Source organism: Typopeltis vanoorti, chromosome 8, assembly GCF_054136105.1.
Source record: "Typopeltis vanoorti isolate ZY-2024b chromosome 8, IOZ_Tvanoo_1.0, whole genome shotgun sequence".
NCBI classification, from domain to species: domain Eukaryota; kingdom Metazoa; phylum Arthropoda; class Arachnida; order Uropygi; family Thelyphonidae; genus Typopeltis; species Typopeltis vanoorti.
The window spans coordinates 138,245,444-138,267,163 of NC_143556.1; the positions used below are offsets into that span (position 1 = coordinate 138,245,444).

A 21,720-nucleotide genomic window follows, 5' to 3' on the forward strand; every position below is an offset into this window, starting at 1 on the left:
AAACATCACTATCAACAATAACATAGTCAATGAGACTTTTCTTATTCCTTGCCTCTTCTCTCCATGTGAATTTGTGCACATTTTTATGTTGGAACATGGTGTTAGTAATAACCAGTCCATGTCCTGAGCAGAAATCCAACAGATATTTGCCATTATTATTAGCTTTGCTCTTTTCTCCAAATTTTCCCAAAATATTTTTGTATGTCTCACAATCATTTCCTACTCTGTTATTTAGATTCCCAACAAGGACCAACTTTTCCTTTTTCCTTGTGTCAGTTGCTTTTTCTAAAGCCTCAAAAAATTCCTCCACTTCTACCTTAGTAGAACCTTCTGTGGGACCATAGGCACAAATAAGTCTCATTTTCCAGTTCTCCATTCTCATATTTGCCCACATTACTCTACTTGAGACTGACTGCCATTCAAGAAGATTAGCCTCGTATTTTGTGTTGAATCCTATGGCTACTCCTTCTTTTCCTTGATTGTCATTGCCTGAATATAACACTTTGTATTTATTGCTCAGAAAGGTCTCACCAGTTTTGGTCTTTTTTGTTTCAGTCACCCCTATTATGTCGATCTGGTACTTATCTAATTCCTCAACTAGCTCCATTTCTTTGCCATTCAGGCTTCTCACGTTGATAGTACCGATCTTTAACTCTGGTGATGTTGAGTTGGGGTTGTATTCTTATTAGTTAAACCAAAATAAAAAACGATGGTACATCATGACAAAATTTCATGCTGGCTGGGGCGTCGCCCAGTTAAACAAGGCCCCCGTTGTTTTCGCCAAGGAACCAGGGCGAACAGCGAAAAGTCAGCTACTGGAACAAATCTGAAGTTATAAAGTTATTAATGAAAATTAGCAATCAAAAGAGAAGGACAATGAAAATAGGACACTGAAAACATCAATTGTATCCAGAATGGTGAACCTATAGAATAAGTAAAGCATTTCAGCTATTTAGGAATAACTTTTTGTGAAGATGGCTAATTAAATATGGAAACAGACAACAGAATTTATATGTAATAAGAGAGAAATTAGTCCAAACACTAAACCAGCTATATATAAGACAGTGTTCAAGTCAATTTCAACTCATGGATCTGACAGTCAGGTCAGAAATGAAACACTTGAATAAAGACTGGAGACCACAGATATGAGAGTTATGAGAAAAATTAGGGAATGAACAAATGACATCAGTGAAAGTATCCTATTAAAAATTAGGATATTAGGAAAGAACTTGAAACTATTAGCATTCAGGAATGTGTCAACAGAGATAATCTCCAGTGGTATAGTCACTTAAAGAGTAGAGTACAGAATAGGAGAGGAACAGTTAGCAAAACAAGTGTTTTTTGACAAGATGGCAAAAAAAAAAACCAAGAGACATGTGGATCAATACAGTGAGAAGTGCCTTAGAAGAAAGAAATATAAAATCTAATAGTATTGGAGTTTTGACAGAAAACATTAATTTGCAGGAAATTGTTGATAAGAAGTTAGTAATAATATCCTGTACACCTCCTTGAAGGCATATATCAGGAATTTGATTATGATGATAAATAAACACCTAGTGAATCATCCTACAGTTGAGAAACTAACTGCAAAGGTCTCATCATTTCTATACATTAAACATGTCACAGGTAAAAGATAAAACAGCTGTGATTCTTAACCTGCTTGACTCAAAAGTGGCATTCACAGCTCTGCAGATAATATCCTCAAATCACCTAAAACATCTTCATCTACTTCTTAATTTTTGGCTCCTGTGGCAAATATTATATAAGATAGTCAGAATAACAGGTGAAACTCATGTGAATTTTTTTTTTTTTTAAATGTGTCTTCCACCCATGAAAGGTTGTAAATCTATAGTACATCAGTACTATAGGCAGGCTAAGAGATTTTTTTAATCATTTTTTTTTTATTTCTTGTAATTTTTTACATGGTCTGGAAACCTTGCTATAGATACCAAACATGGAACTTTTTTAAACAACTTCAGGCCTCCAGTAAGCAATGCAGTGGTCTCACACCAAAAAATGAAATTTATCTCCAACCTAAAGACAATTACAAACATCCATGCCCATGGCAGAATATCAACATACAGCCTGCTGATTGGAGAGCAATACATTAACCACTCAGACCAAACCAAGCCAAAGACATTCACAACAGAATAGGATATAATGCAAGACTAGCTTTTCATTCAACAAAGGAAAAACATTAAGTACTCGGCTAAGAAAAATGTCATATAACAAAATCAATGGCAAATTTACAAATTTAATAAAGCTCAGAGAAGTCCAGTGTCCAATTCAGTGTAACAAAAAACAAGATCTCATCTGCAATCAGCTATGATCCTCCTTCAGTAAATATCTAAAATTTAGGTTATGATGGATGATATCTATTCATAATCAACAATGAACCGCACATATGCATGTAGTATGTTTATTATTGCTTTTCTGTTCAAGTTTGTTATAGACCTCATACAGTCTATTCTATAATGAGAATAGACTGTATGAGGAATTCACATTGTGTACTTTTTTTTTTTTAAAAGAATAGTGTAATCTTGCTTAATTTAACATCCGTGCGGTTAGTCTAGTGGCTGTGCACTTCGCAACCATATGCCTGGGGAAGGAGTGTCCTAGGTTCGATTCTCGTCGGTGATGTGAGGAGCCGAAGGATCTTCTTCAGCCACAGCCAAGTTAGCCAATCTTAGGTGTGGATAGTAGGGTTCCCCCCCCCCCCCCAGTTTATCCTGGGGTTTTTCATCCCGCAAAGCAGATAAACAAGCCTTGAGAACTCAACACTGCAGACACAGGATACACAGGGGCGTAGAGCTGACCACCTTATCCTGTGAACGGCTTGAGGTCCGATAATTAACTAACCCTCGACACCGCAAGGTGAAAGAGGGAAAGGAAGATGAGATGATGCTTAAGTTAGATTTCCACACATATAACAAAAGCAGTGTGGCTTTTGTAATATATGCAACAGAAACATGCATTCATGCACAAACACAAATAAATAATTAAATAAACAAAATCAATGTTTACAAATAATTAGGAAAACCAGGAATACATCTCAACATTCATTGAGCAAAATGAAGTCAGCTGCTGCTTGTCTTGCTTTGCTTAGAACAATTATAATTTATTTAGGACATAACCATACTTGTTCAAATTGACATAACTTGCATGTTGACTTTCATTTGAAGGTGACAAAAAGAGAACTTTTGGTCACCTGCTGCTTTCGAATAAGTGAATGTAATTTTTTCCCATAATGGATCATTTTTTATAACTGACTGGTTAGAACAAATAGGGTTTTGTTTTCATTCATGTAATCAGTATAAAAAAATGCATATCATATAAAAGCTAATGTGTGACAAAAATTATGTTAGTTATTGTTATGAAGGGTTCAAATCTTCTATCTTCCTATGTACCACTTTCTTATGTTGGTCTGCAGTTAAATTTCACTTGAGATTTTTAAAATTCAGTTAGAAACCACAAATTTGTACAAGGAAATGAAATTGATGTTAGCAAAAAAAAAAGTATACTAATAAATAATAATAATCGATTAAAATATTTAAATTATATACGAAAGATAAAATAATGGTTACACACCTACCCATTCCACATGATGGATACTGTTCACTTTTGGTACCATGACTGTTGGTGGAAGTCTTCCAGCCTGGAACACAACAGAGAGGTCTGCCTCTGCCAAACCACTTTCCACAGAGTTTATTCTGACAGCACATTCTGTCCTGCCAAATTCTATTTCATCTAACATCCTTTTAACTGTGTGTCGAGCTTCATCCTAATAATGAAAAGAAGTCTGAATTAAATAAATGTAGAAATATACTTGAAGATATTATTAAAAAAAAAAAAAGACACACAATAAAATAAAATAAAATTAGACACTAGAGTCAAACTACTGAAAGATTTTTCACTTTGTTATGCAATAAATTACAGAAATGCCAAGAAATTATATTCTTTTATAAGGTTTAATCCTTTATCCAAATGTAAACAAACAAAGTTTGCATGTGAAGTATCTTCACAACTGAGCTACTTGTATATAGAGGTTAATAACTTCACATCAATTGACTTAGTATCCCATAATGCAAAGCACATTATGTGATAGTAATACATATACATTATACACCCCTTTTCGGATGTGTATAATAATATGCATTATGGGAAGGGCCATGACCCAGCCTGGTTTTGACCATATTTTTAATGAGGTTTGTTAAAGTGCAGGGATACCTCTCCAAAAATTCTGAGTGATTCTACAAGATCACTCTAAATCTCACTATGTAACCCTAAAGGATCCCTACTAAACTTATCACTCCTGACCTGAATCACTCCAGGGCTGGAAATACAGTGGTGGCTCCACTCAGTGACAGGCAAAAATCCACTACCGAGCAGAGCCACTCTGCTCCCCAGGAAGCTCTTAGTGAGAGCCATACCCAGAAATGATACAAAGGTTGAAGTGATACAGAAGTCATATATTTCCCATATACTGTACAAGTAGCATAAAGGTGTATCACCTTATCATTAAATGTTTCTGGATTAGAGATAGATAATGAAAGATTTTTCACTTGCTTATACTATAAATTAAAAATGGCAAAAAATTATATTCTTAGTTTAATCCTTTATCCAAGTGTATGCAAAAGAAGTTTGTGCATTAAGTATCTTCACAACTGGACTACTTGTTGGTTGGTTTATTGATGCAATGATAGCAGAGGTTATACTGTGCCATAGCAAAGGTTACAGCATTACACGAGGCATTAATAAATAGAGATAAATTAGTAAATAATATGTCTGTTCAAAAATTAAGTTAAGCAATGCAGTATTTACATATAATTAAAATTTTATAATCAAATATGTTTGTATAAATCAATTCTTTGTAAAAAGTTAAAAAACGTCATGCAATTTGTCTGAGTCTGATAACTTCTCTCTGAGTATATATGGCTTGGCTGAAGAGGTAAAAATTTCATTCCTCTCTCATGTGAAGTGCTGACACTCCACCAGAATATGACAAATGTAAGATGCATGTTGCATTTTTCACACATAGGCAAGTCATCAGTCCTGAGTAAATAATAATGTATGAGATGACTGACCTATGCAGATCCTAGAAATAACAACTTTCTCTCTTTTGTTTCTACATTGACTAGACTGCTAATGCTTAATTTCAGGCTAAGTATCATGTAATTTGTCAGTTCTTAACGCCATGATGACTGCCACTGGGTTAATTACCTTTGATCTTATAAACTGTCTGTAATCTATATATGGTACTGTCAAACAGTACATGAAAAAAGAATGAGTAGATCTAGAATCTGCAGTCTCATTTCCCTTAATTCTCAGAAACATTGGAATATCGCTAAATATCAAAACTTAAGAGTCTTCCTTTTGTACAACAGGTGAAACATCTCACACAGCACTGGATGTGGATTATACACACAAGAGGAGATAGCCTAAAGAACTCAATGAGTCTATAAATTACACATTTTTCATAGTGATTTTCTATTATATGCACAAATGCAAACCAAATGGTATGCAGTATAATCTGCAGTATAATTACTGTAATCAGGTGGGGTCTGGTTGGAGATACTGCCTGGAAACACAGCAGCAAGCAAAGAGAGATATTAGTTCTTGAACCATCATCATAGACGGGCAATAAATCAGAGTGAGCTACTTTGTGCATATTAAACAATTGCAGGTAGACAGATGTTGAAGTATGAGACTTCTGTAGTACAATGTCTTTCGATTACCCTCATGTCACGAGAGTGAGAGGTTGTAGGATGGAGGGATGCTGTTATGTTTGGGGCAGGCAATGTTATTAACATTCATGCTAACAGCTTGCATAGGCGCTTTAACGTGAATAATAAAAGGACTTATGGCAGTCTGATGTGTGAGATAGTCAGTTTCCCAAAACAGAAAATAGACTAGTCCACATAGGATGCGCTGGAAAAGACTTTATTTTTAAGGCATAATTAAAGGAGATAACTGTTTCCATCTAAGTGATAGTGCCCATATTTTGTTTTGACATAAATACTCTGAGTGGACGATGTGAAAAAGGCACCAGTAGCTATTCTTATACCCTGATGATGGATGGATTCCAACCATTGCAGGTTATTATGCCTTGCAGAACAACAGACTTGAGACCCATATTCCAACTTTGAATGTATATGTGCATATGTGCATAATAAAGAAAGAGCAATGAAAATCAATCAGAACCCTATTCTGTACAGGATAGAGTACAAAGGAGATTTGATGCTCTCTTGCACTTTTCTCTCAGTTGACGAATGTACAAAGAATGCAAGTTTTCTGTCAAAGTCCCAATTTTTATCGATTTGTTTTGACATAAATACTCTGAGTGGACGATGTGCAAAAGGCACCAGTAGCTATTCTTATACCCTGATGATGAATGGATTCCAACCATTGCAGGTTATTATGCCTTGCAGAACAACAGACTTGAGACCCATATTCCAACTTTGAATGTATACATGCACAATAAAGAAAAAGCAATGAAAATCAATCAGCAACCTATTCTGTACAGGATAGAGTACAAAGGAGATTTGATGCTCTCTTGCACTTTTCTCTCAGTTGACGAATGTACAAAGCATGCAGGTTTTCTGTCAAAGATGAGTCCCAATTTTTATCGATATGACACCACTGAAAACATAGAGCATGTTTTCAGTGGTGTCATATCGATAAAAATTGGCAGATCAAGTTTCATCTATAATCAGAGAAAGGACTAAAATTATAGATGAAACTTGATTTACCACAAAAGTGGTACTGCTTACATCGCAAGAATGTTCTTGAAATTAATAGATACAGTGGTGTTGGGATCATGGTGTGAGGAAGCATTGTGCTTAATGGATGCACCAAGCTACAAGTGCTGCTGGAAAAAGGGAGGACTATGACTTTTGAACAATATTGCAACAAATTCTTCAACATCATGTTCAAAAAATTCTTTGCCTACAGCATCATGTTCCATAATGCTGTAGGCAAAGAATTCATTTTTATGGATGACAATGCCACACCACATCATTCTCAAGCAGTGGAGATACTTCTGGAGACCAAGGATATTAATCAAACTGAGTGCCCAGCACGTTCACCAGATCTCAAGAACTCCTGAATCACTTGGTGCTAAGCATAATACAACATTGAGAGAGCTGCATTGCAGTTCAGGGTGGACATATTCCATACTGAAATGTCTCTCCGCATAATTTTCTGTAAGCACTGCACATTAATTCTTTAACCGCCTCCTTAGGAAATTTGTAACTTTTGCCAAAAATGTATTGCAATTTAATTTGTACAAAATTTATAACACATTTTTTGTGTAATATAATTTCTTAGTATGAGGATTTATAAGAGATTAAAGCTGATCCTCAGTAGAATGGATGAAGTTTGTTAGCTGGATGAGTGGCTTGAAAGTGACATGAAGATTATACTTAAAGAGAACTTTAGCTATGTTTTCCTATGTACCCTGAATATTAGGGATGAGAACAGTTTGCTGTGATCTTGTGTGTTCATTGGTTGATTATGCTTATTTTATAGGTGTTGTAGCTACTGGCTAAAATAGTGTTGCAAAGCTACCTGAGTTCAGTAGAAAGAGATGTGTCATTTGAACAAAAACCATAACTCTGTGTTTTGAGGATGCTATACTGCTGGAATAGGTAATGTTCATCATCAAATTCCTGATATATACTCTCAAGGGGTGTACAGAATATGATACTACTACACGAAAAATTTACATCGTTACTAACTTCCTATCTACAATTTTCCTCCAAATCAGTCTGTTAAATGTCGAGAGTCCAATATTATCAGGTCTTATATTTCTGTCTTCTAAGGCACTTTTTACTGTATCAATCCACCTATATCTTGGTCTTCCTCTGGGTCTTTTTCCTGCCAACCTGGCAGAGAACACTTGTTTTGCTAACCTTTCCTCTCCCATTCTGCTTAAGTGACTATACCACCTGAGATTAGCTTTGCTAATGCATTCCTGGATGCTGACAATATCAAGTTCTTTCCTATATATCCTTGTTTTTAATATCATATTGACATTGATGCCATCTGTTCATGCCCATAATCTTTCTTGGGACTCTCTTATTTGCAGTCTCTAGTCTTTGGTCAAGTGTTTAACTTCTAACCCAGCAAGATAAAATTGGTTTCAACACTGTCTTGTATACAGCTAATTTAGTGTTTTGGCTAATTTCTCTCTTTTCAATGTTTCTGCCTATTTTCATTGTCTTTGTCTTTTTAATGCTGACCTTCATACCATATCTATTATTACAACATCTATTACAACAGTTATTCAATTTAGTCAGGGAATCTTACAGACTTGTAGTGGATTTATTTAGAAGTATAACATCATCTGCATAAAGCAAAGAGCTGAGATTAACACCTCCAATTTTGATATCAGGTTTAATACCACTTTCCTTCATAATGTGATCCATATAGATAATGAATAACAGAGGGGATAATGTACATCCTTGTCTCACACCAGATTTAACATTAAACCATCTTCCTGTACTCCCTTCAATTCTAACTGCTGACTTACAACTCAAATAAAGACTAAGTATTGCTTGATATAATGCCCCATTAACACCATATAACTGTAGTGTTTGGAATAGCTTCTCACTTAGCATCTTGTCATATGATTTTCCAGATCTACAAAACTTAAATACAGATCTTTGTTATATTCCCATGATTTCTCAACTATCTGTCGTAAAGTGAAAATCTGATCCTGGAAGCCTCTATTTGGCCTGAATCCAGCTTGTTCTTCACCAAGCTTCTTTTCCACAATCCTTCTCAACCTTGAATATATCTTACCAGGAACACTCAGTAATGAAATGCCTCTGTAATGCTCACATTCAGGTTTATTTCCCTTTTTATTTATGGGTACTATGAGAGCTCTACTCCAATCATCTGGAATTCGTCCCTCTGTCCAGGCCTTCTGAACTATGCAGTGGAGCCACTGTAAGACTTTTATACCTCTATACTTCAAGCATTTCTGGTCGAATATCATCTGCTCCTGCTGCCTTTTCACATTTTAGGCTTTTGATGGCTTTTTCTACTTCAAGTATGGCTATGCATTGCTCACTGAGTGCCTGGTCAGTGTTTTTTTTATCACTGTGCTGTCATTACTGCTTGTTTCATTTAGCAGTTTTTCAAAGTAATTACTCCATACTTCAAGGATATCTTTTTCTCCTGTTTTCATGTCACCTTTATCATCTCTAATTCCCTTTACAGCATTTCTGAGCTTCTTCAACAATCTCCAGATTATTTTACCACCTTCTTGATATTTATTTTCCATGTTCTTGCCAAAGTCCTCTCATGACTTTTGTTTAGCCAGTTTTACACAGTGTTTAGCTCTCTTACATTTGTCTCTGTGTTATCTAAGAGCACAAGCTGACTTATTTGCCAGGAACTTTTGATATGCTTTCTTCTTTTTCTTCACTGCGTCTTTAACTTCCTGTGTTCAGCATGGAGTTCTGATTTTTCTATCCTTGCAGACAACCTCACCACATGCCTCTCTGCCTGAATCAATCAGTGTTTTCTTCAGGGCTTTCCCACTGAATCTCCAAGGTTTGGTTCCTGCTCTCAAACTCTTTCATTTTTTCTTGAATAATATTTGTGTATTTTAGTCTACAGTTCACATCTGAAAGCTGCTCAACTTTTATTGTAAATATAGGTAATGATGTGATTGCTAATGTAAGTACTTAAGTACCTTTCAGTGTATGTCTGAGTGTGTGTTTCAATAAACAGAAAAAGGATAACAAACCACTTGGTAGTTTTGTAACCAGTGTGTCTAGGAAAGGGGAGGAGTACAGTTGTTTCTTTCTTTTTTACCCCATTTTTTTTAATGCAGGATGCTTAACCCAAGTGCATAATCAAACTGATAGTTCTAGAAAACCAAACACTACAGAAAAAGAAACCAACAATTGTATCTCCTCCCTAGATCCACTACTTACGTGGACAGGGAAGTAATTTATACTTAGTAAAGAATAGAAAAGATGTTTCCATAATGATTTGAATAATGCATAGATTAAATAGAGCCTCTGTAGCTCAGTAAGTATAGACCAGAGGTGGCCAACTATCATCCTTTTGGAGCCAAAATAATTCCGGTAAGACTCAAAAGAGCTGTAACCTTTGAACGATGTAATGGTACAGGAGTAAGTGTGTGTGTGTGTATGGCGAGGTGAAAATGCAGAAGCTATGCCTGCCCACCACAACACGTTAGTTACACTTCCGGCACTCATCTATCGGTATCGTTCAACATATTGTTGCGCGAGTCCATCGACAGTGCTTGTTATCGTTGAACAATTTTTCTAGTGCTTTTTTTAGGCCAGAGTAGGAAGAGGAGTTTCTTTTTGTTAAATGATAAAGTAAACCAATGCGTGCCATATGCCAAATAACACTTACACAATTCAAAGCCAGCAATCTCAAGAGTCATTATGACTCGCATTACAGTAATTTAAGTAAAGAATTTTCTTTTGGCTCTGAGCTGAGACAAACTAAACTTTCAACTTTGAAAGAACAAGTTTATGGTCAGAGTAAATTGATGTCTATGTTTACTAAAGAGGCTGATGTTTCTACCGAGGCTGGCTTTATTTTAGCATTTAATATTGCACAGGCAAAGCGTCTGTACACGGAAGGAGAATTTGTCAAGAACACTACAGAAATAATTTCAGTTTTAGACCCAGATAATAAAAAACTACTCAAATTGAGTGAACCGATGCCAGTCTCCAGGCATACAATTGAAAGGAGAATTTCTGTCAGTGCTGACATTGTAAATAATTTACACCATAACTTGAGAAACTGCGCAAAATTTAGTCTGGCTTTGGATGAATTTACAGATATTCAGGACAAACCACAACTAGCTACATGTGTCTGCTTTGTATCTGACAACCTGGACATCAAGGAAGAGCTATTGGACTTCATAGCATTGAAAGATACCACATGTGGCTCTGACATCAAAGAAGCTCTCGATGTCGCACTTAAAAAAGCTTCGGTATCACGTGAAAAAATCATCAGCATTGCAACCAATAGTGGTCTGGTTATGAGGGGTAAAACTAAAGGGTTGATGGGGCTCCTTGAGAATGATGAATCATATACAGAGTATATAGAATACAAAGGAGAGTGTTAAAAATGATATCAGGATTGTGGAATACTGATGATGAAGACAGATTGAGAATTTGTAGACTGCAGACACTAGCAAACAGGAGAAAGAGAGGTGATATGATTGAGACTTACAGTGCACCAAGAAGGGTGTGAGGGCTAGATTTTTCTCTCAGAGGGGGGTGCTTGATTGGAATGGAGTGCCATTGGATGTTGTGACTGCAAGTAGTGTGAATGAATTCAAGAATAAGTATGATAGCATGTGGCCTCCCTCGATGCGTCTCTGACTCCTTGGAGGTCTCTCTTAATAATAATATCATGCTTTCCTACTTGTACATTGCACTATTCACAGGGAACATCTAGTTGCCAAGTCCTTTAAATTTGAACACATAATGGAAGTAGTTCTAAGAATTGTCAATTTTATTCATTCAAGTACTAAAACACTCGCATTTCAAAAGCTATCTCAATGAGTTTAATTGTGACAAAATTCCTAATGATGTATCATGGTTTTGATTAGTAAGTTGGCTCTCAGTTAGCAATGTATTAAACAATTTTTTTTTGTTGTTGTTGTTGGACCCAATCAAACAGTTTCTTAGAGAGAAGGAGAAAATTTTCCCTCATCTTGAAGACACTCAGTGATTGTTAGACATGGTATTTTTCACTGATGTTTTCCAGCATCTGCAGATATTAAACGTTTCACTTCAAGGGAAAGAAAAACAAATAACTGATTTTGCAAAGACCGCGCTAAGCTTGCAAAGCAAACTGCAACTTTTCCAGAGAGACTTGGAAAATAAAACCTTCAATTACTTCATCTGTCTGAAGAAAATACTGACAAATTCGCCAGGAGTGGAATTAGAAATTGGATCTTATGTTAGCAAATTAAATGATATGGCCAAAGAACTCCACAATCAATTTTGCGATCTTCGAGAACTTAAGCCAACATTCGCTTTTTTAGAAAATCCTTTCCTCACGAACGTGATTGAGTATGGTTGTCTTATTTCAAAACCAATTGTGATGGATGTCACAGCTGCAGAACTGGAGCTTTTGGAACTTCAAGAGGACGAAGGACTGAATGCAATGTGCAGTAAAACTGATCACCATTTTTGGAACCACATACTCCTGTGAAATGCTATATTAGACTCTTAAATTAATTAAATTTAAATGTTTAAAATGATGAACATTTGAATGAGATTGTAAGAATTGCTTTGACTAATTACACACCTAATTTTAAAGAGCTTACTAAGAAAATGGATACAAAGAAGGCCTCTACTACTAAATAACTAACTAAAATTTATGTTTTGACTTTAAAATTATTCTAATTGTTCAAAGTAAACTTCATTTAATGTGTTTCGAATTAAACTTTTTTTATTGCAGTAGTTTTTATTAACCTTTTTTTCTCTCCCTCTTCTCTCGTTTTTTATTCTGTTCCTCTTTTTCTGTTGTCTCCTCTTCTCTTTTTGTTTTTTTTTTCTTGGAAGATCGTGAAGAGCTGTGTGATGGGTGAACACGAGCCACATGCAGCTCGCAAGCCATGTTGCAGCCTGATGAAGCCCTTTGGTCGGAAAGACCTGGGTTCAATTCCCATCAGTGAGGTGAGGAAACTTTATCTGGTCTCTTTTTTATTTTTTCCTGGTAGAGAGTGAAGAGCCACATGACGCATGCAGCTCACAAGCCATGTTGCGGCCACCCCTGATATAGACGAAGCCCTTTGATCAGAAAGACATTGGTTCGATTCCCATCAGTAAGGTGAGGAAACTTTATCTGGTCTCTTTTGATGAAAGATGAGTTAGCTGGTCTCATACGGAGGGAGGGGGTTTTTTCACCTAGAAATTCGGATTTTTCATCCTCCAGACCAGACAAACTGCCCTGTGAACACACACAGATTAGTCATGAATACAGCCCTTACAGGATGTAGCAAGGAGTGACGAACTGGCCGCATTAAATTTGTTGTGAACCCCTCATTAGTGGACTCTACCTGTCTTAAGGGGATGGATGAGACTAATCAATCATAGATTAAATAACTAAAAGCCATTATATAAGTTGAAGCAAATGGGAATGGATATGAGACTGGTGGCATGGATATCAGGTTGCTATTAGACAGACATCAGTGGGTGGTGTATGGTGGAGTGAAATCAAGGCAAATGAGGATAACTAGTGGAGTGTCCCAGGGCTCTGTACTAGGACCACTACTCTTTAATTTGTACATTAATGGTATAGCAGAAGATTTGAAGGGGGGAGAGAGATATTCAGTGGATTGCAAAACTAGTGAGGGCAATAGTTGATAAAAGTGATGTAGATATCTTACAAGATGATTTAAATAAATTGACAGTGTGGGCAAAGGACAATGACTGTCAAGCCAACATTGTAAAATGTAAGGTAATGCACTTTGGAATGAAAAGATCACACTTTGCATCATATTGATGGTACTATATTACAGGAAAATGATGAGGCCAGGGATCTGGGGGGTGATGGTGGATAGAGATTTGAAATTCAGAGGACATATCATAAGAGTTGGAAAAACAGCTCACAGGATTACATGGCTGCTGAAAAGCAGAGGCGAATGTTGGGTCTTGAAATTTATGATTGCTCTTGTTCTCACTCCCTGATTGAAGTCTGATTAGTGAAATAATGAATTACTGACCATTTAAAACTATATATTTAGAAATTTATGTACATTTAATCATACAAATACAACATTTATTTTACAAATGATATATTATCTTTTTCAATTTAGCTACTTGAATACAAATTCGACCCTACGGTTCTTCTTTATGAACTGATCAATAACATCGTAATAAAAAGTTGGTTGTAACTTAATTTTCCCAAGTAATACACACACTTGTAAAGGCTGGCTGAAGCTCACTAGCTAGAGCTACTTTGACTGCGTATGGCTTGTTTAAGAAGGGAGCAGAAATGGCTATGTGTGCATGAAATCACATTGATGCAGCTAGGATCTGGAAGCTCCTACGACCGAGCAAGCCAAGGTAGCTTTGACTAGATGAGCAAGCATTGGCTTTCGATACACAACGCAAAGCTCAATTATTGCCACGCAAGCTTAAGACGTTTTCTGTCTACAAAAATAAAAGCCTAAATTGAATGCTTATAAATGCATGCATTTATTAACAAATAAATATTACTTCTTTCTCAATTGAAGAGCTTGCACAGCAAGCATGGAGAATTCGGCACTGCTATAAAGCACAATGACTAGTAAAGGCCACATGTTGACTACTGTGCACAGATTTGGTCACCTGCATTTCTTGGGAATCAGGAGGTGGTGGAGAGGATTCAGAGACGAGTAATCAAGCTGGTGATAGGTCTGTGGAATGTTCCTGTGAGGATAGATTGAGGGTGTGGGGTGCAGAGTTTAGATGACAGGCAGAGGAGAGAGGATATGATAGAAACTTATAAGTTACTAAAGGGATTCTATATGATTGACACAGAAGAAATTTTTCAATAGGGAGTAGGGGGGAAAGCAAGGAAGTCGCACTTGGAAGTTGTCTAAGAGTGTGGTTAGTAAGGGTGTGTGAACTAGGTTCCTTACTTGGAGAGTGGTGAATGGGTGAAATGGATTGCCAGAGATGGTTGTGAGTACCACAATAGTGAATAGGTTTAGGGAGATGTATGATAGGTACTGTGTTAACAGACAGAGTGGGTCTCCCATGATCATCTTTTGACTCCATGGAATACCTATATAAATAATAATAATAACAATAATAATAAACTTATGAAGAACTTACTGTTTGTTTTGACGTTCCTCTAAGGTAGAGAATGGCAAACCATTTTAACATCTGATGTGGGATGATATTTGTCTAGGATTCTTTAGAGTTCTTCACATCCATTAACAATCAGTTATTTTTATTTCGTTTAGTTCTTACAGTAGGGATTCAGTAGAACAGATGAAGTGGGCTCAACATATAAGAGTCTGTTAATGCCTGTCCTCCATAATGCATGATGATGATGTGAGTAACAGATGATGTATCTGCTAGAGGTGAGTGTTATAAAAATCTGAACATCTGCCAGAGGTGGCTTTGTTTTACATAAAGACTATAAGCTGAGTATATTTTATTAATTCAGTCTAGATGTGATGACCAGGCAGCAAAGAAATTACCAACAAACAAAGTAAAATATGAGGCTGAGATAATATAGTATAGTACTTTAAGTGTTGTTCTAGGTGTTCAATAAAATAGTATGCCAATGCAGGAGAGAATGGACTTCCCATAGTAGTTCCTTCTGTTTGTGTAACTTATTTTGTCAGGTAAAATACTTTGGATTAGTTATAAATTTAAATAAGTTAACATTTGCAAGGAAATCTCGTATTGAGAAATGTTTTTTTGAAGTGGCTTGTTGGTGAATAAAGAAACTAATCAAAAGAGATCATTACTTCACTTTCAAGCACACACACAGAACTTTAATTTTATCCTTGAAATCAATGCTATTTTTAACATAACATCTGGAGTAGCCTATAATTTGCAAGACTAGAAAGAAATTTTACAAAACAATGCAATTTGGAGAGTCTAATGTACAGAGAATTATCATTTGCATCTAATAGGTACAGCATAATATTCTGTGCACTAGAAGAAAACTATAAATATCTGGTGGTCGAACATAATGAATATACTTATCCCAGCCACCACACGGGGTGTGGTGGCCAGGATAAGAATAGCCATGTAGCCCATGCATGTCATGCGAGACGACTAAAATGGGTACCCAGGGAGGGTAATGGATGGCAATGCTGTAGCCAATGAAGTTCTAACTAAGGCTCAGCTATTGCTGTTACCCTCCTGCCATGATCAGAGTCATAGCTCAATAACATCCTATCCTATCCTTACATTGTCCTCTGCAGATAACGGGGAATATGAAAAGCATTCTTGCTTCACCCATCTAGCCAAAAAAAAAAAAAAAATTTTTTTTAAATAATGAATACTTAATTTTTCAACAGTAAAGGTATTTGAAGACAGTGCTTGTGTCAAAATTTATCTAACTGGTTTCACTGACTTTTGAGTTGGATCTCTGCTGATTATGGCGTAGATAGATCTACCCATGAGTAGAACATTAAATTTATGCTTTTACTCCATAGTGTTCATCAGAACAGTGGCATTTCCTTTATCAGCTCTATCTATTCTATCCTATTCCCTCAGCCATACAGCTGATGGGGATAGTTATATGCTAGCATACTAGGAAGATGATTATGAGCAAGGTGGTTTCCTGCTGCCTTCCTTGCCGTAGTATATTTTATGACTGTAGCCGTGTGCGTGTTCACAGGACCCATTTGCCTGTTTTGAAGGATGAAATACCCAAGTTACTGTGGGGTAAAACCCTCTACCTCCATATGAGACCAGTTAATTCATCTTTAGTGAAAACAGACTAGATAAAGGAACTGAACCCAGGTCTTTCTGACCAAAAGGCTTCATCTATACTGACTGAGCTATGGAAGCTCTTATCAGCTCTAATCATAACAATACATGTTATGACATAATGAATATAGAGCTTGCAGTTCTGAACATCTGCCAGAGGTGGCTTTGTTTTACATAAAATCTGTGCAACCTCAAACTTTAATTTGTTGGCTGCACCTGTATATGATTCTCAGATGTCATTTTCTACAGTTGCCATAATTTCTAGATATGGTATTCACTGTGATGCTAAGGTAAAATCAGGAACTTTTCATATTTAATTAATCTTTTATAAATGACCAGCTTGTTAAATTTATTACCCAATTATTTAGAATAAAAGCTGGTAATAGTAACTTTGTTCTAACTTCTCTGCTTTAATGATTCAAATTTCTGAATTAAACCTTACATTTAAAATTAGCTTGTCTGGCAAGCTAAAGATATTGCAGAAACTAATTCGTAGTGATTGTGGATGAGAAAGTATTAGTCAGATCAGTAATATGAACATTGTTAATGTGGAAATGCTTTTTAACATTATGCAGTTGATCAATTAGAAAAGGCTTGATAGCTTTCAGATGTCTTCGAGGTATGGTGAGAAATTTAATTTTCTTTGATTTTAAATATAGTAATAATTATATTTTTCTAAATCACTTAAGGAATTGAACAACATAGATCCAAATATAAATTAACTTACACTTTAATAAATATTTCCGATATTTCGGCATCATGTTGCCATTTTCAAAAGGAACTTACAAAAAGGCACGTGCACGCAGGCACTACAACACAGTAGTTGATCCTCAGTTACTGCGTTGTAGTGCCTGCGTGCACATGCCTTTTTGTAAGTTCCTTTTGAAAATGTCAATGTGATGCTGCCGAAATATCGGAAATATTTATTAAAGCGTAATTTAATTTATATTCGGATCTAAATTGTTCAATTCCTTAAGTGATTTAGAAATGCATAACCAATGTATAAGCCTGTCTACGAGTAATAATTATCATAACATACTAATCATATTAGAAATATATTTATATAATATTAATAATAATAACATCATTAAGCTTAACAGGTAAATATCAGCATTGTGACATTTGAGAAACTTGTGTCAACTAGCTTTCTTTTTCTTCTCACTTTCTTTTGCCTACTCACAGTACTGTGTTACAGATCTTATGTGTCATGCGTGGGAGTAAAATTCGGACTTGTGATGAGTGGTAAAGCTGGTGAAAGTCTTGATCATTACGCAGAATGAATGCTCGCTTATAAGTATACTTTTAGAACACATTCATACGCACTTCACTGATGTAACTCTAGTGATGTTATTTATTTCTGAAAAATTTGACACAAACTTGCCTTACACGATTCTTGAAACTACAGAAACATTGTAATTTGCTTTCAAACACTAATGTTGTACTTATTCTTTCACTTCGGGCACATTTAAAAAAAAATGGATACCACACACAGCGGAAACTTTGCTAATGAAGTCCTAAGCGTCGTCCGCTGCTGTCTCGACTGCAGCGCCTCCTCGCCACAGTACACAGTTTTAAAGAGAATTCACAAGTCTTTGTGACAAAAATCTTTACAGCTCCCTTTGGGGGAAGCACATCCATCACAGGAGTGTCGATGTTGCATCTAAAAAAAAAAAAAAACTCAGGCGAGTAATTGACTCTAAAATACAAGAAATGAGGTGAGAACTTTATGGTGCGATGCAGCTCCCACACACACACAAAAAACTATATAATTATCATTAACTAAACATCAAGAAAATATATAATCATTATTAAGAAACAAGCCAATAACATTAATTAATTATATCAGTTTTTAATCTGGAAAGGGCATCAGCGTTACCATGACGACTACCCTTTCTATATGTAACGGTCAGATTATAACGTTGTAGGGCTAAAGCCCATCGGGACAACTTGGCACCATGAGGGGCACTTTTAGTTAGATAGGTCAGAGGGTTATGATCTGAAATTACCTGTATTTCAGCACCAAATACCCATGTGTCAAACTTTTTCAATGCCTCCAAGACGCAAAAAGCTTCCCTTTCAATGGTTGACCATTTCATTTGACAGGAATTTTGTTTCTTACTGAAGAAAGCAATGGGTAATTCTTTTCCTTGTTCGTTGTTTTGAGCTAAGCATGCGCCAATTGCTGTTGCTGATGCGTCCGTATACAACTGGAACGGCTTTTCGAGATCTGGAGTATGCAAAGAAGGCAATTTTATAAGCTCTTCTTTGAGTTTCGTAAAAGCTTTATCAGCATCAGTAGTCCAAGGAATGTTGTTTGGGACACTTTTCTTAGTCAGATTTGTCAGTGGTAGTACAATTTGGGAGAATCGTGGTATGTAGTCACGGTAGTAGCTAGCCAGTCCAAGTAGACTTCTTACTTCCTTCTTTGTCGCTGGTGTCGCTAAACCTTTTATAACCTCGACCTTCTCTGGGTCCGGGGAATGTTGACCGGATCCAATCAAATGACCTAGGAATTTCACTTGATTTTTCCCGAATTCGCATTTTTCTAGGTTTACTGTTAAATCCACCTTTCTTAATGTTTTGAAGACTTCATCTATATGGGTGAGATGTTCAGACCATGTTTTAGAAAATATAGCCAAATCGTCGATATAAGATCGGCAGTATGCCTTATGAGGAGCTAGTGCTTTATCTAATGATTTCTGGAATGTGCTTCCAGCGTTCTTCATTCCAAACGGTAAGACGTTCCATTGATAGTGAACAGAATGCGTCACGAATGCGGTGAAGGGCTTTGCTCCCTTTTCCATAGGGATTTGCCAATGTCCCTTGGTGAGGTCAACTACAGTAATAAATCTTGCTTGTCCTATCTCAAATAATAAATCTCTAGCTATTTTCATTGGATAAGCATCTGGAATAGTAAAACTATTTAGCAATCTAAAGTCAATGCATAGTCTAACACTTCCATTTTTCTTAGCCACACAAACCACGGGATGAGCCCATTCACTGACACTTGGCTCAATGAGACCCATATCTAACAGTTCTTTGACTTGTCGATCTACTTCCTTTTGTAGAGTGATTGGCACCCTATATGGTTTGAGTCTCTTAGGGGAACAGTTCTCTGTAACTTTGATGGAGTATCCATCAACTTTGGCATGACCAGGTTTGGAACTAAAAACATCTGCATATTTCCGGAGAATGTCAAAAAGTTCTTGTTTTTGTTCTCCCGTCAAGAGAGCTTTCATATCCTCAAGGTGTTTCCTAATATCTTCAATTGATTTATTCATCTTGTCAGCGGGTGCATAGTGGAGTGTTCCGAAATCTTCATCTAGTTCGAAAACTAGACCGACATGATTAATTCTTTGAATATATGGTCGAAGCTTATTTATGTGGAGCTCCCTGATACTTCCATCCTTCATCTCAACCTTCGCAGAATGTGGTCTAGTAAGTTGGACGACTGTAGCAGGTCCTGTCCAAGTATTTAGAAGCTTATGAGAGGATGAAGGTAACAATACTAAAACCTTTTCACCAACAATGAAGGATTTTTCTTTGGAACGAAGATCATATCTGGAGGAGTATTGTTCTCGAGACCCTTTGGCATTCTCGGATGCAATTTCATGAGCTTTTCTTAGATTTTCAAGAAGCTCTTGTAAATAATCTTCAATCGAGCGAGAGGCAGTGGTTGGGATGCCTCGTCCACCAGTCCAAATTTCCTTTAACAAAGATAAGGGGCCTGGAGGTAATCTTCCATATACCAACTAGAAAGGTGATAACCCAGTAGTGCTATGTGGTACTTCTCGGTATGCAAATAGAAGATAGGGAAGATGTAAATCCCAGTTTCTTCCATATTCCTGTATATTCTTATTCATCATCTCTTTTAAAGTTCTGTTCCAACGTTCAACAGTGCCCATACTCTCAGGATGTCCTGGAGTGGAAAAACGTGGAGCTATGCCTAGCAGATCTTCAAAAGCTTGAGTGAGTTTAGATGTGAAATTCGTACCTTGGTCGGTACAGACCATTTTAGGAAATCCAGTCTGAGTAAAAATCCTCATTAGAACGTTACATGTAGTTTTAGCACTTATTTCCTTGACAGGTATGGCTTCGGCCCATCTAGTGCATAAATCAACAGCACATATTATGAATCGATGTCCTCTTCCCGATGGAGGTTCTAACAGTCCGATACAATCCACGCTCCATACCTCAAACGGAGTTTCTGGTCTGACGATAGGTCGTATGGGGATTCTATCTCTATATGTAGCAGTCCTTCTCATTTGGCATTCCTTGCAGCTTTTGCAATATTTTTTCACGTCTTGTTTAATGGTAGGCCAAAAGAATGAGTACTTGATTCGCTGACGGGTTTTCTTTTCGCCGAGATGGCCAGCAAGAGGGATTTCATGTGCCATCTTTAAGACATTCTCTCGTTTCACACACGGTAGCACTACTTGTCTAATATTCTTGCCACAAATATGTTCATTATGAAGCAGAACCCCATTGTCAAACGCATAGGAATTTTTCTGTCTTTTTGCCCATTCAAAACACCTTTGAAGCGTCTCATCATCCTTTTGAAGTTTGCCAAATTCGAATTTTGTTTTTTCTGGTATACACTCATTTTCTTCACCTGGTGGGGACTCTATCGTACTTACTGCCAATTCGTCTTCATCATCTTCTGACCGTTTATCACTTAACTCTTTTGATTTCAGAACCGGTGTCTCCCAATGATGACTACTCTCATGTAGCTCGACACTTTCGACCAGCATTTCATAGGCAGAGGAGCTCAGTAGCAGATCGGTAACCAGTCTTCTTGAGACAGCACATGTGACTGGAACATTACCATGTAAATTATCATCAATTTTCATTTCAAAAATCCTTAAGGGTGTTATTTCATTTTCTCCGAAAGCAGAAGATATTTCTATCTTACTTTCTCCATCATGGGGCGTATCTGCCACTAAATCTTCGCGCACTACCGATATTTGTGCTCCCGTATCTATTATTCCATGTAAAACCCTATTTCCACATTTGATTTTGACCACCTTCAAATCATCTACATTTCGATCAATGTCCACTGATTTGGATACTGGAATGGAAATTTTGGCAGTCAACACACCTGATTTATCGTCATTCCCAGTGGTAGACGTTTGAACTAGGTTACTGTGTGCTGTAGTAGGAGTACCTTTTGATTGACTATTTTTCATACAAAACTTGGCGATATGACCTTCCCTTCTACAAGTAAAACAAGTTGGTTTGTAGTGAGGCTTGTATGAGGCATCATTTCGCCGTGGCT

The 21,720-nt window shown here is 36.6% G+C and overlaps 1 protein-coding gene across 3 annotated transcripts in view; it reads right to left on the reverse strand.

Annotated features, from left to right (window-relative positions):
• Positions 1-21,720, reverse strand: part of LOC150104378 (citramalyl-CoA lyase, mitochondrial-like) — a 284,487-nt gene that overhangs the window by 159,009 nt on the left and 103,758 nt on the right. For all 3 annotated transcript variants that reach the window (XM_090396962.1, XM_090396963.1, XM_090396961.1), the window contains one exon: positions 3,593-3,781. In XM_090396962.1, the coding sequence (XP_090253088.1) occupies positions 3,593-3,781 (189 nt within the window). The remainder of the gene's footprint in view (positions 1-3,592; positions 3,782-21,720) is intronic.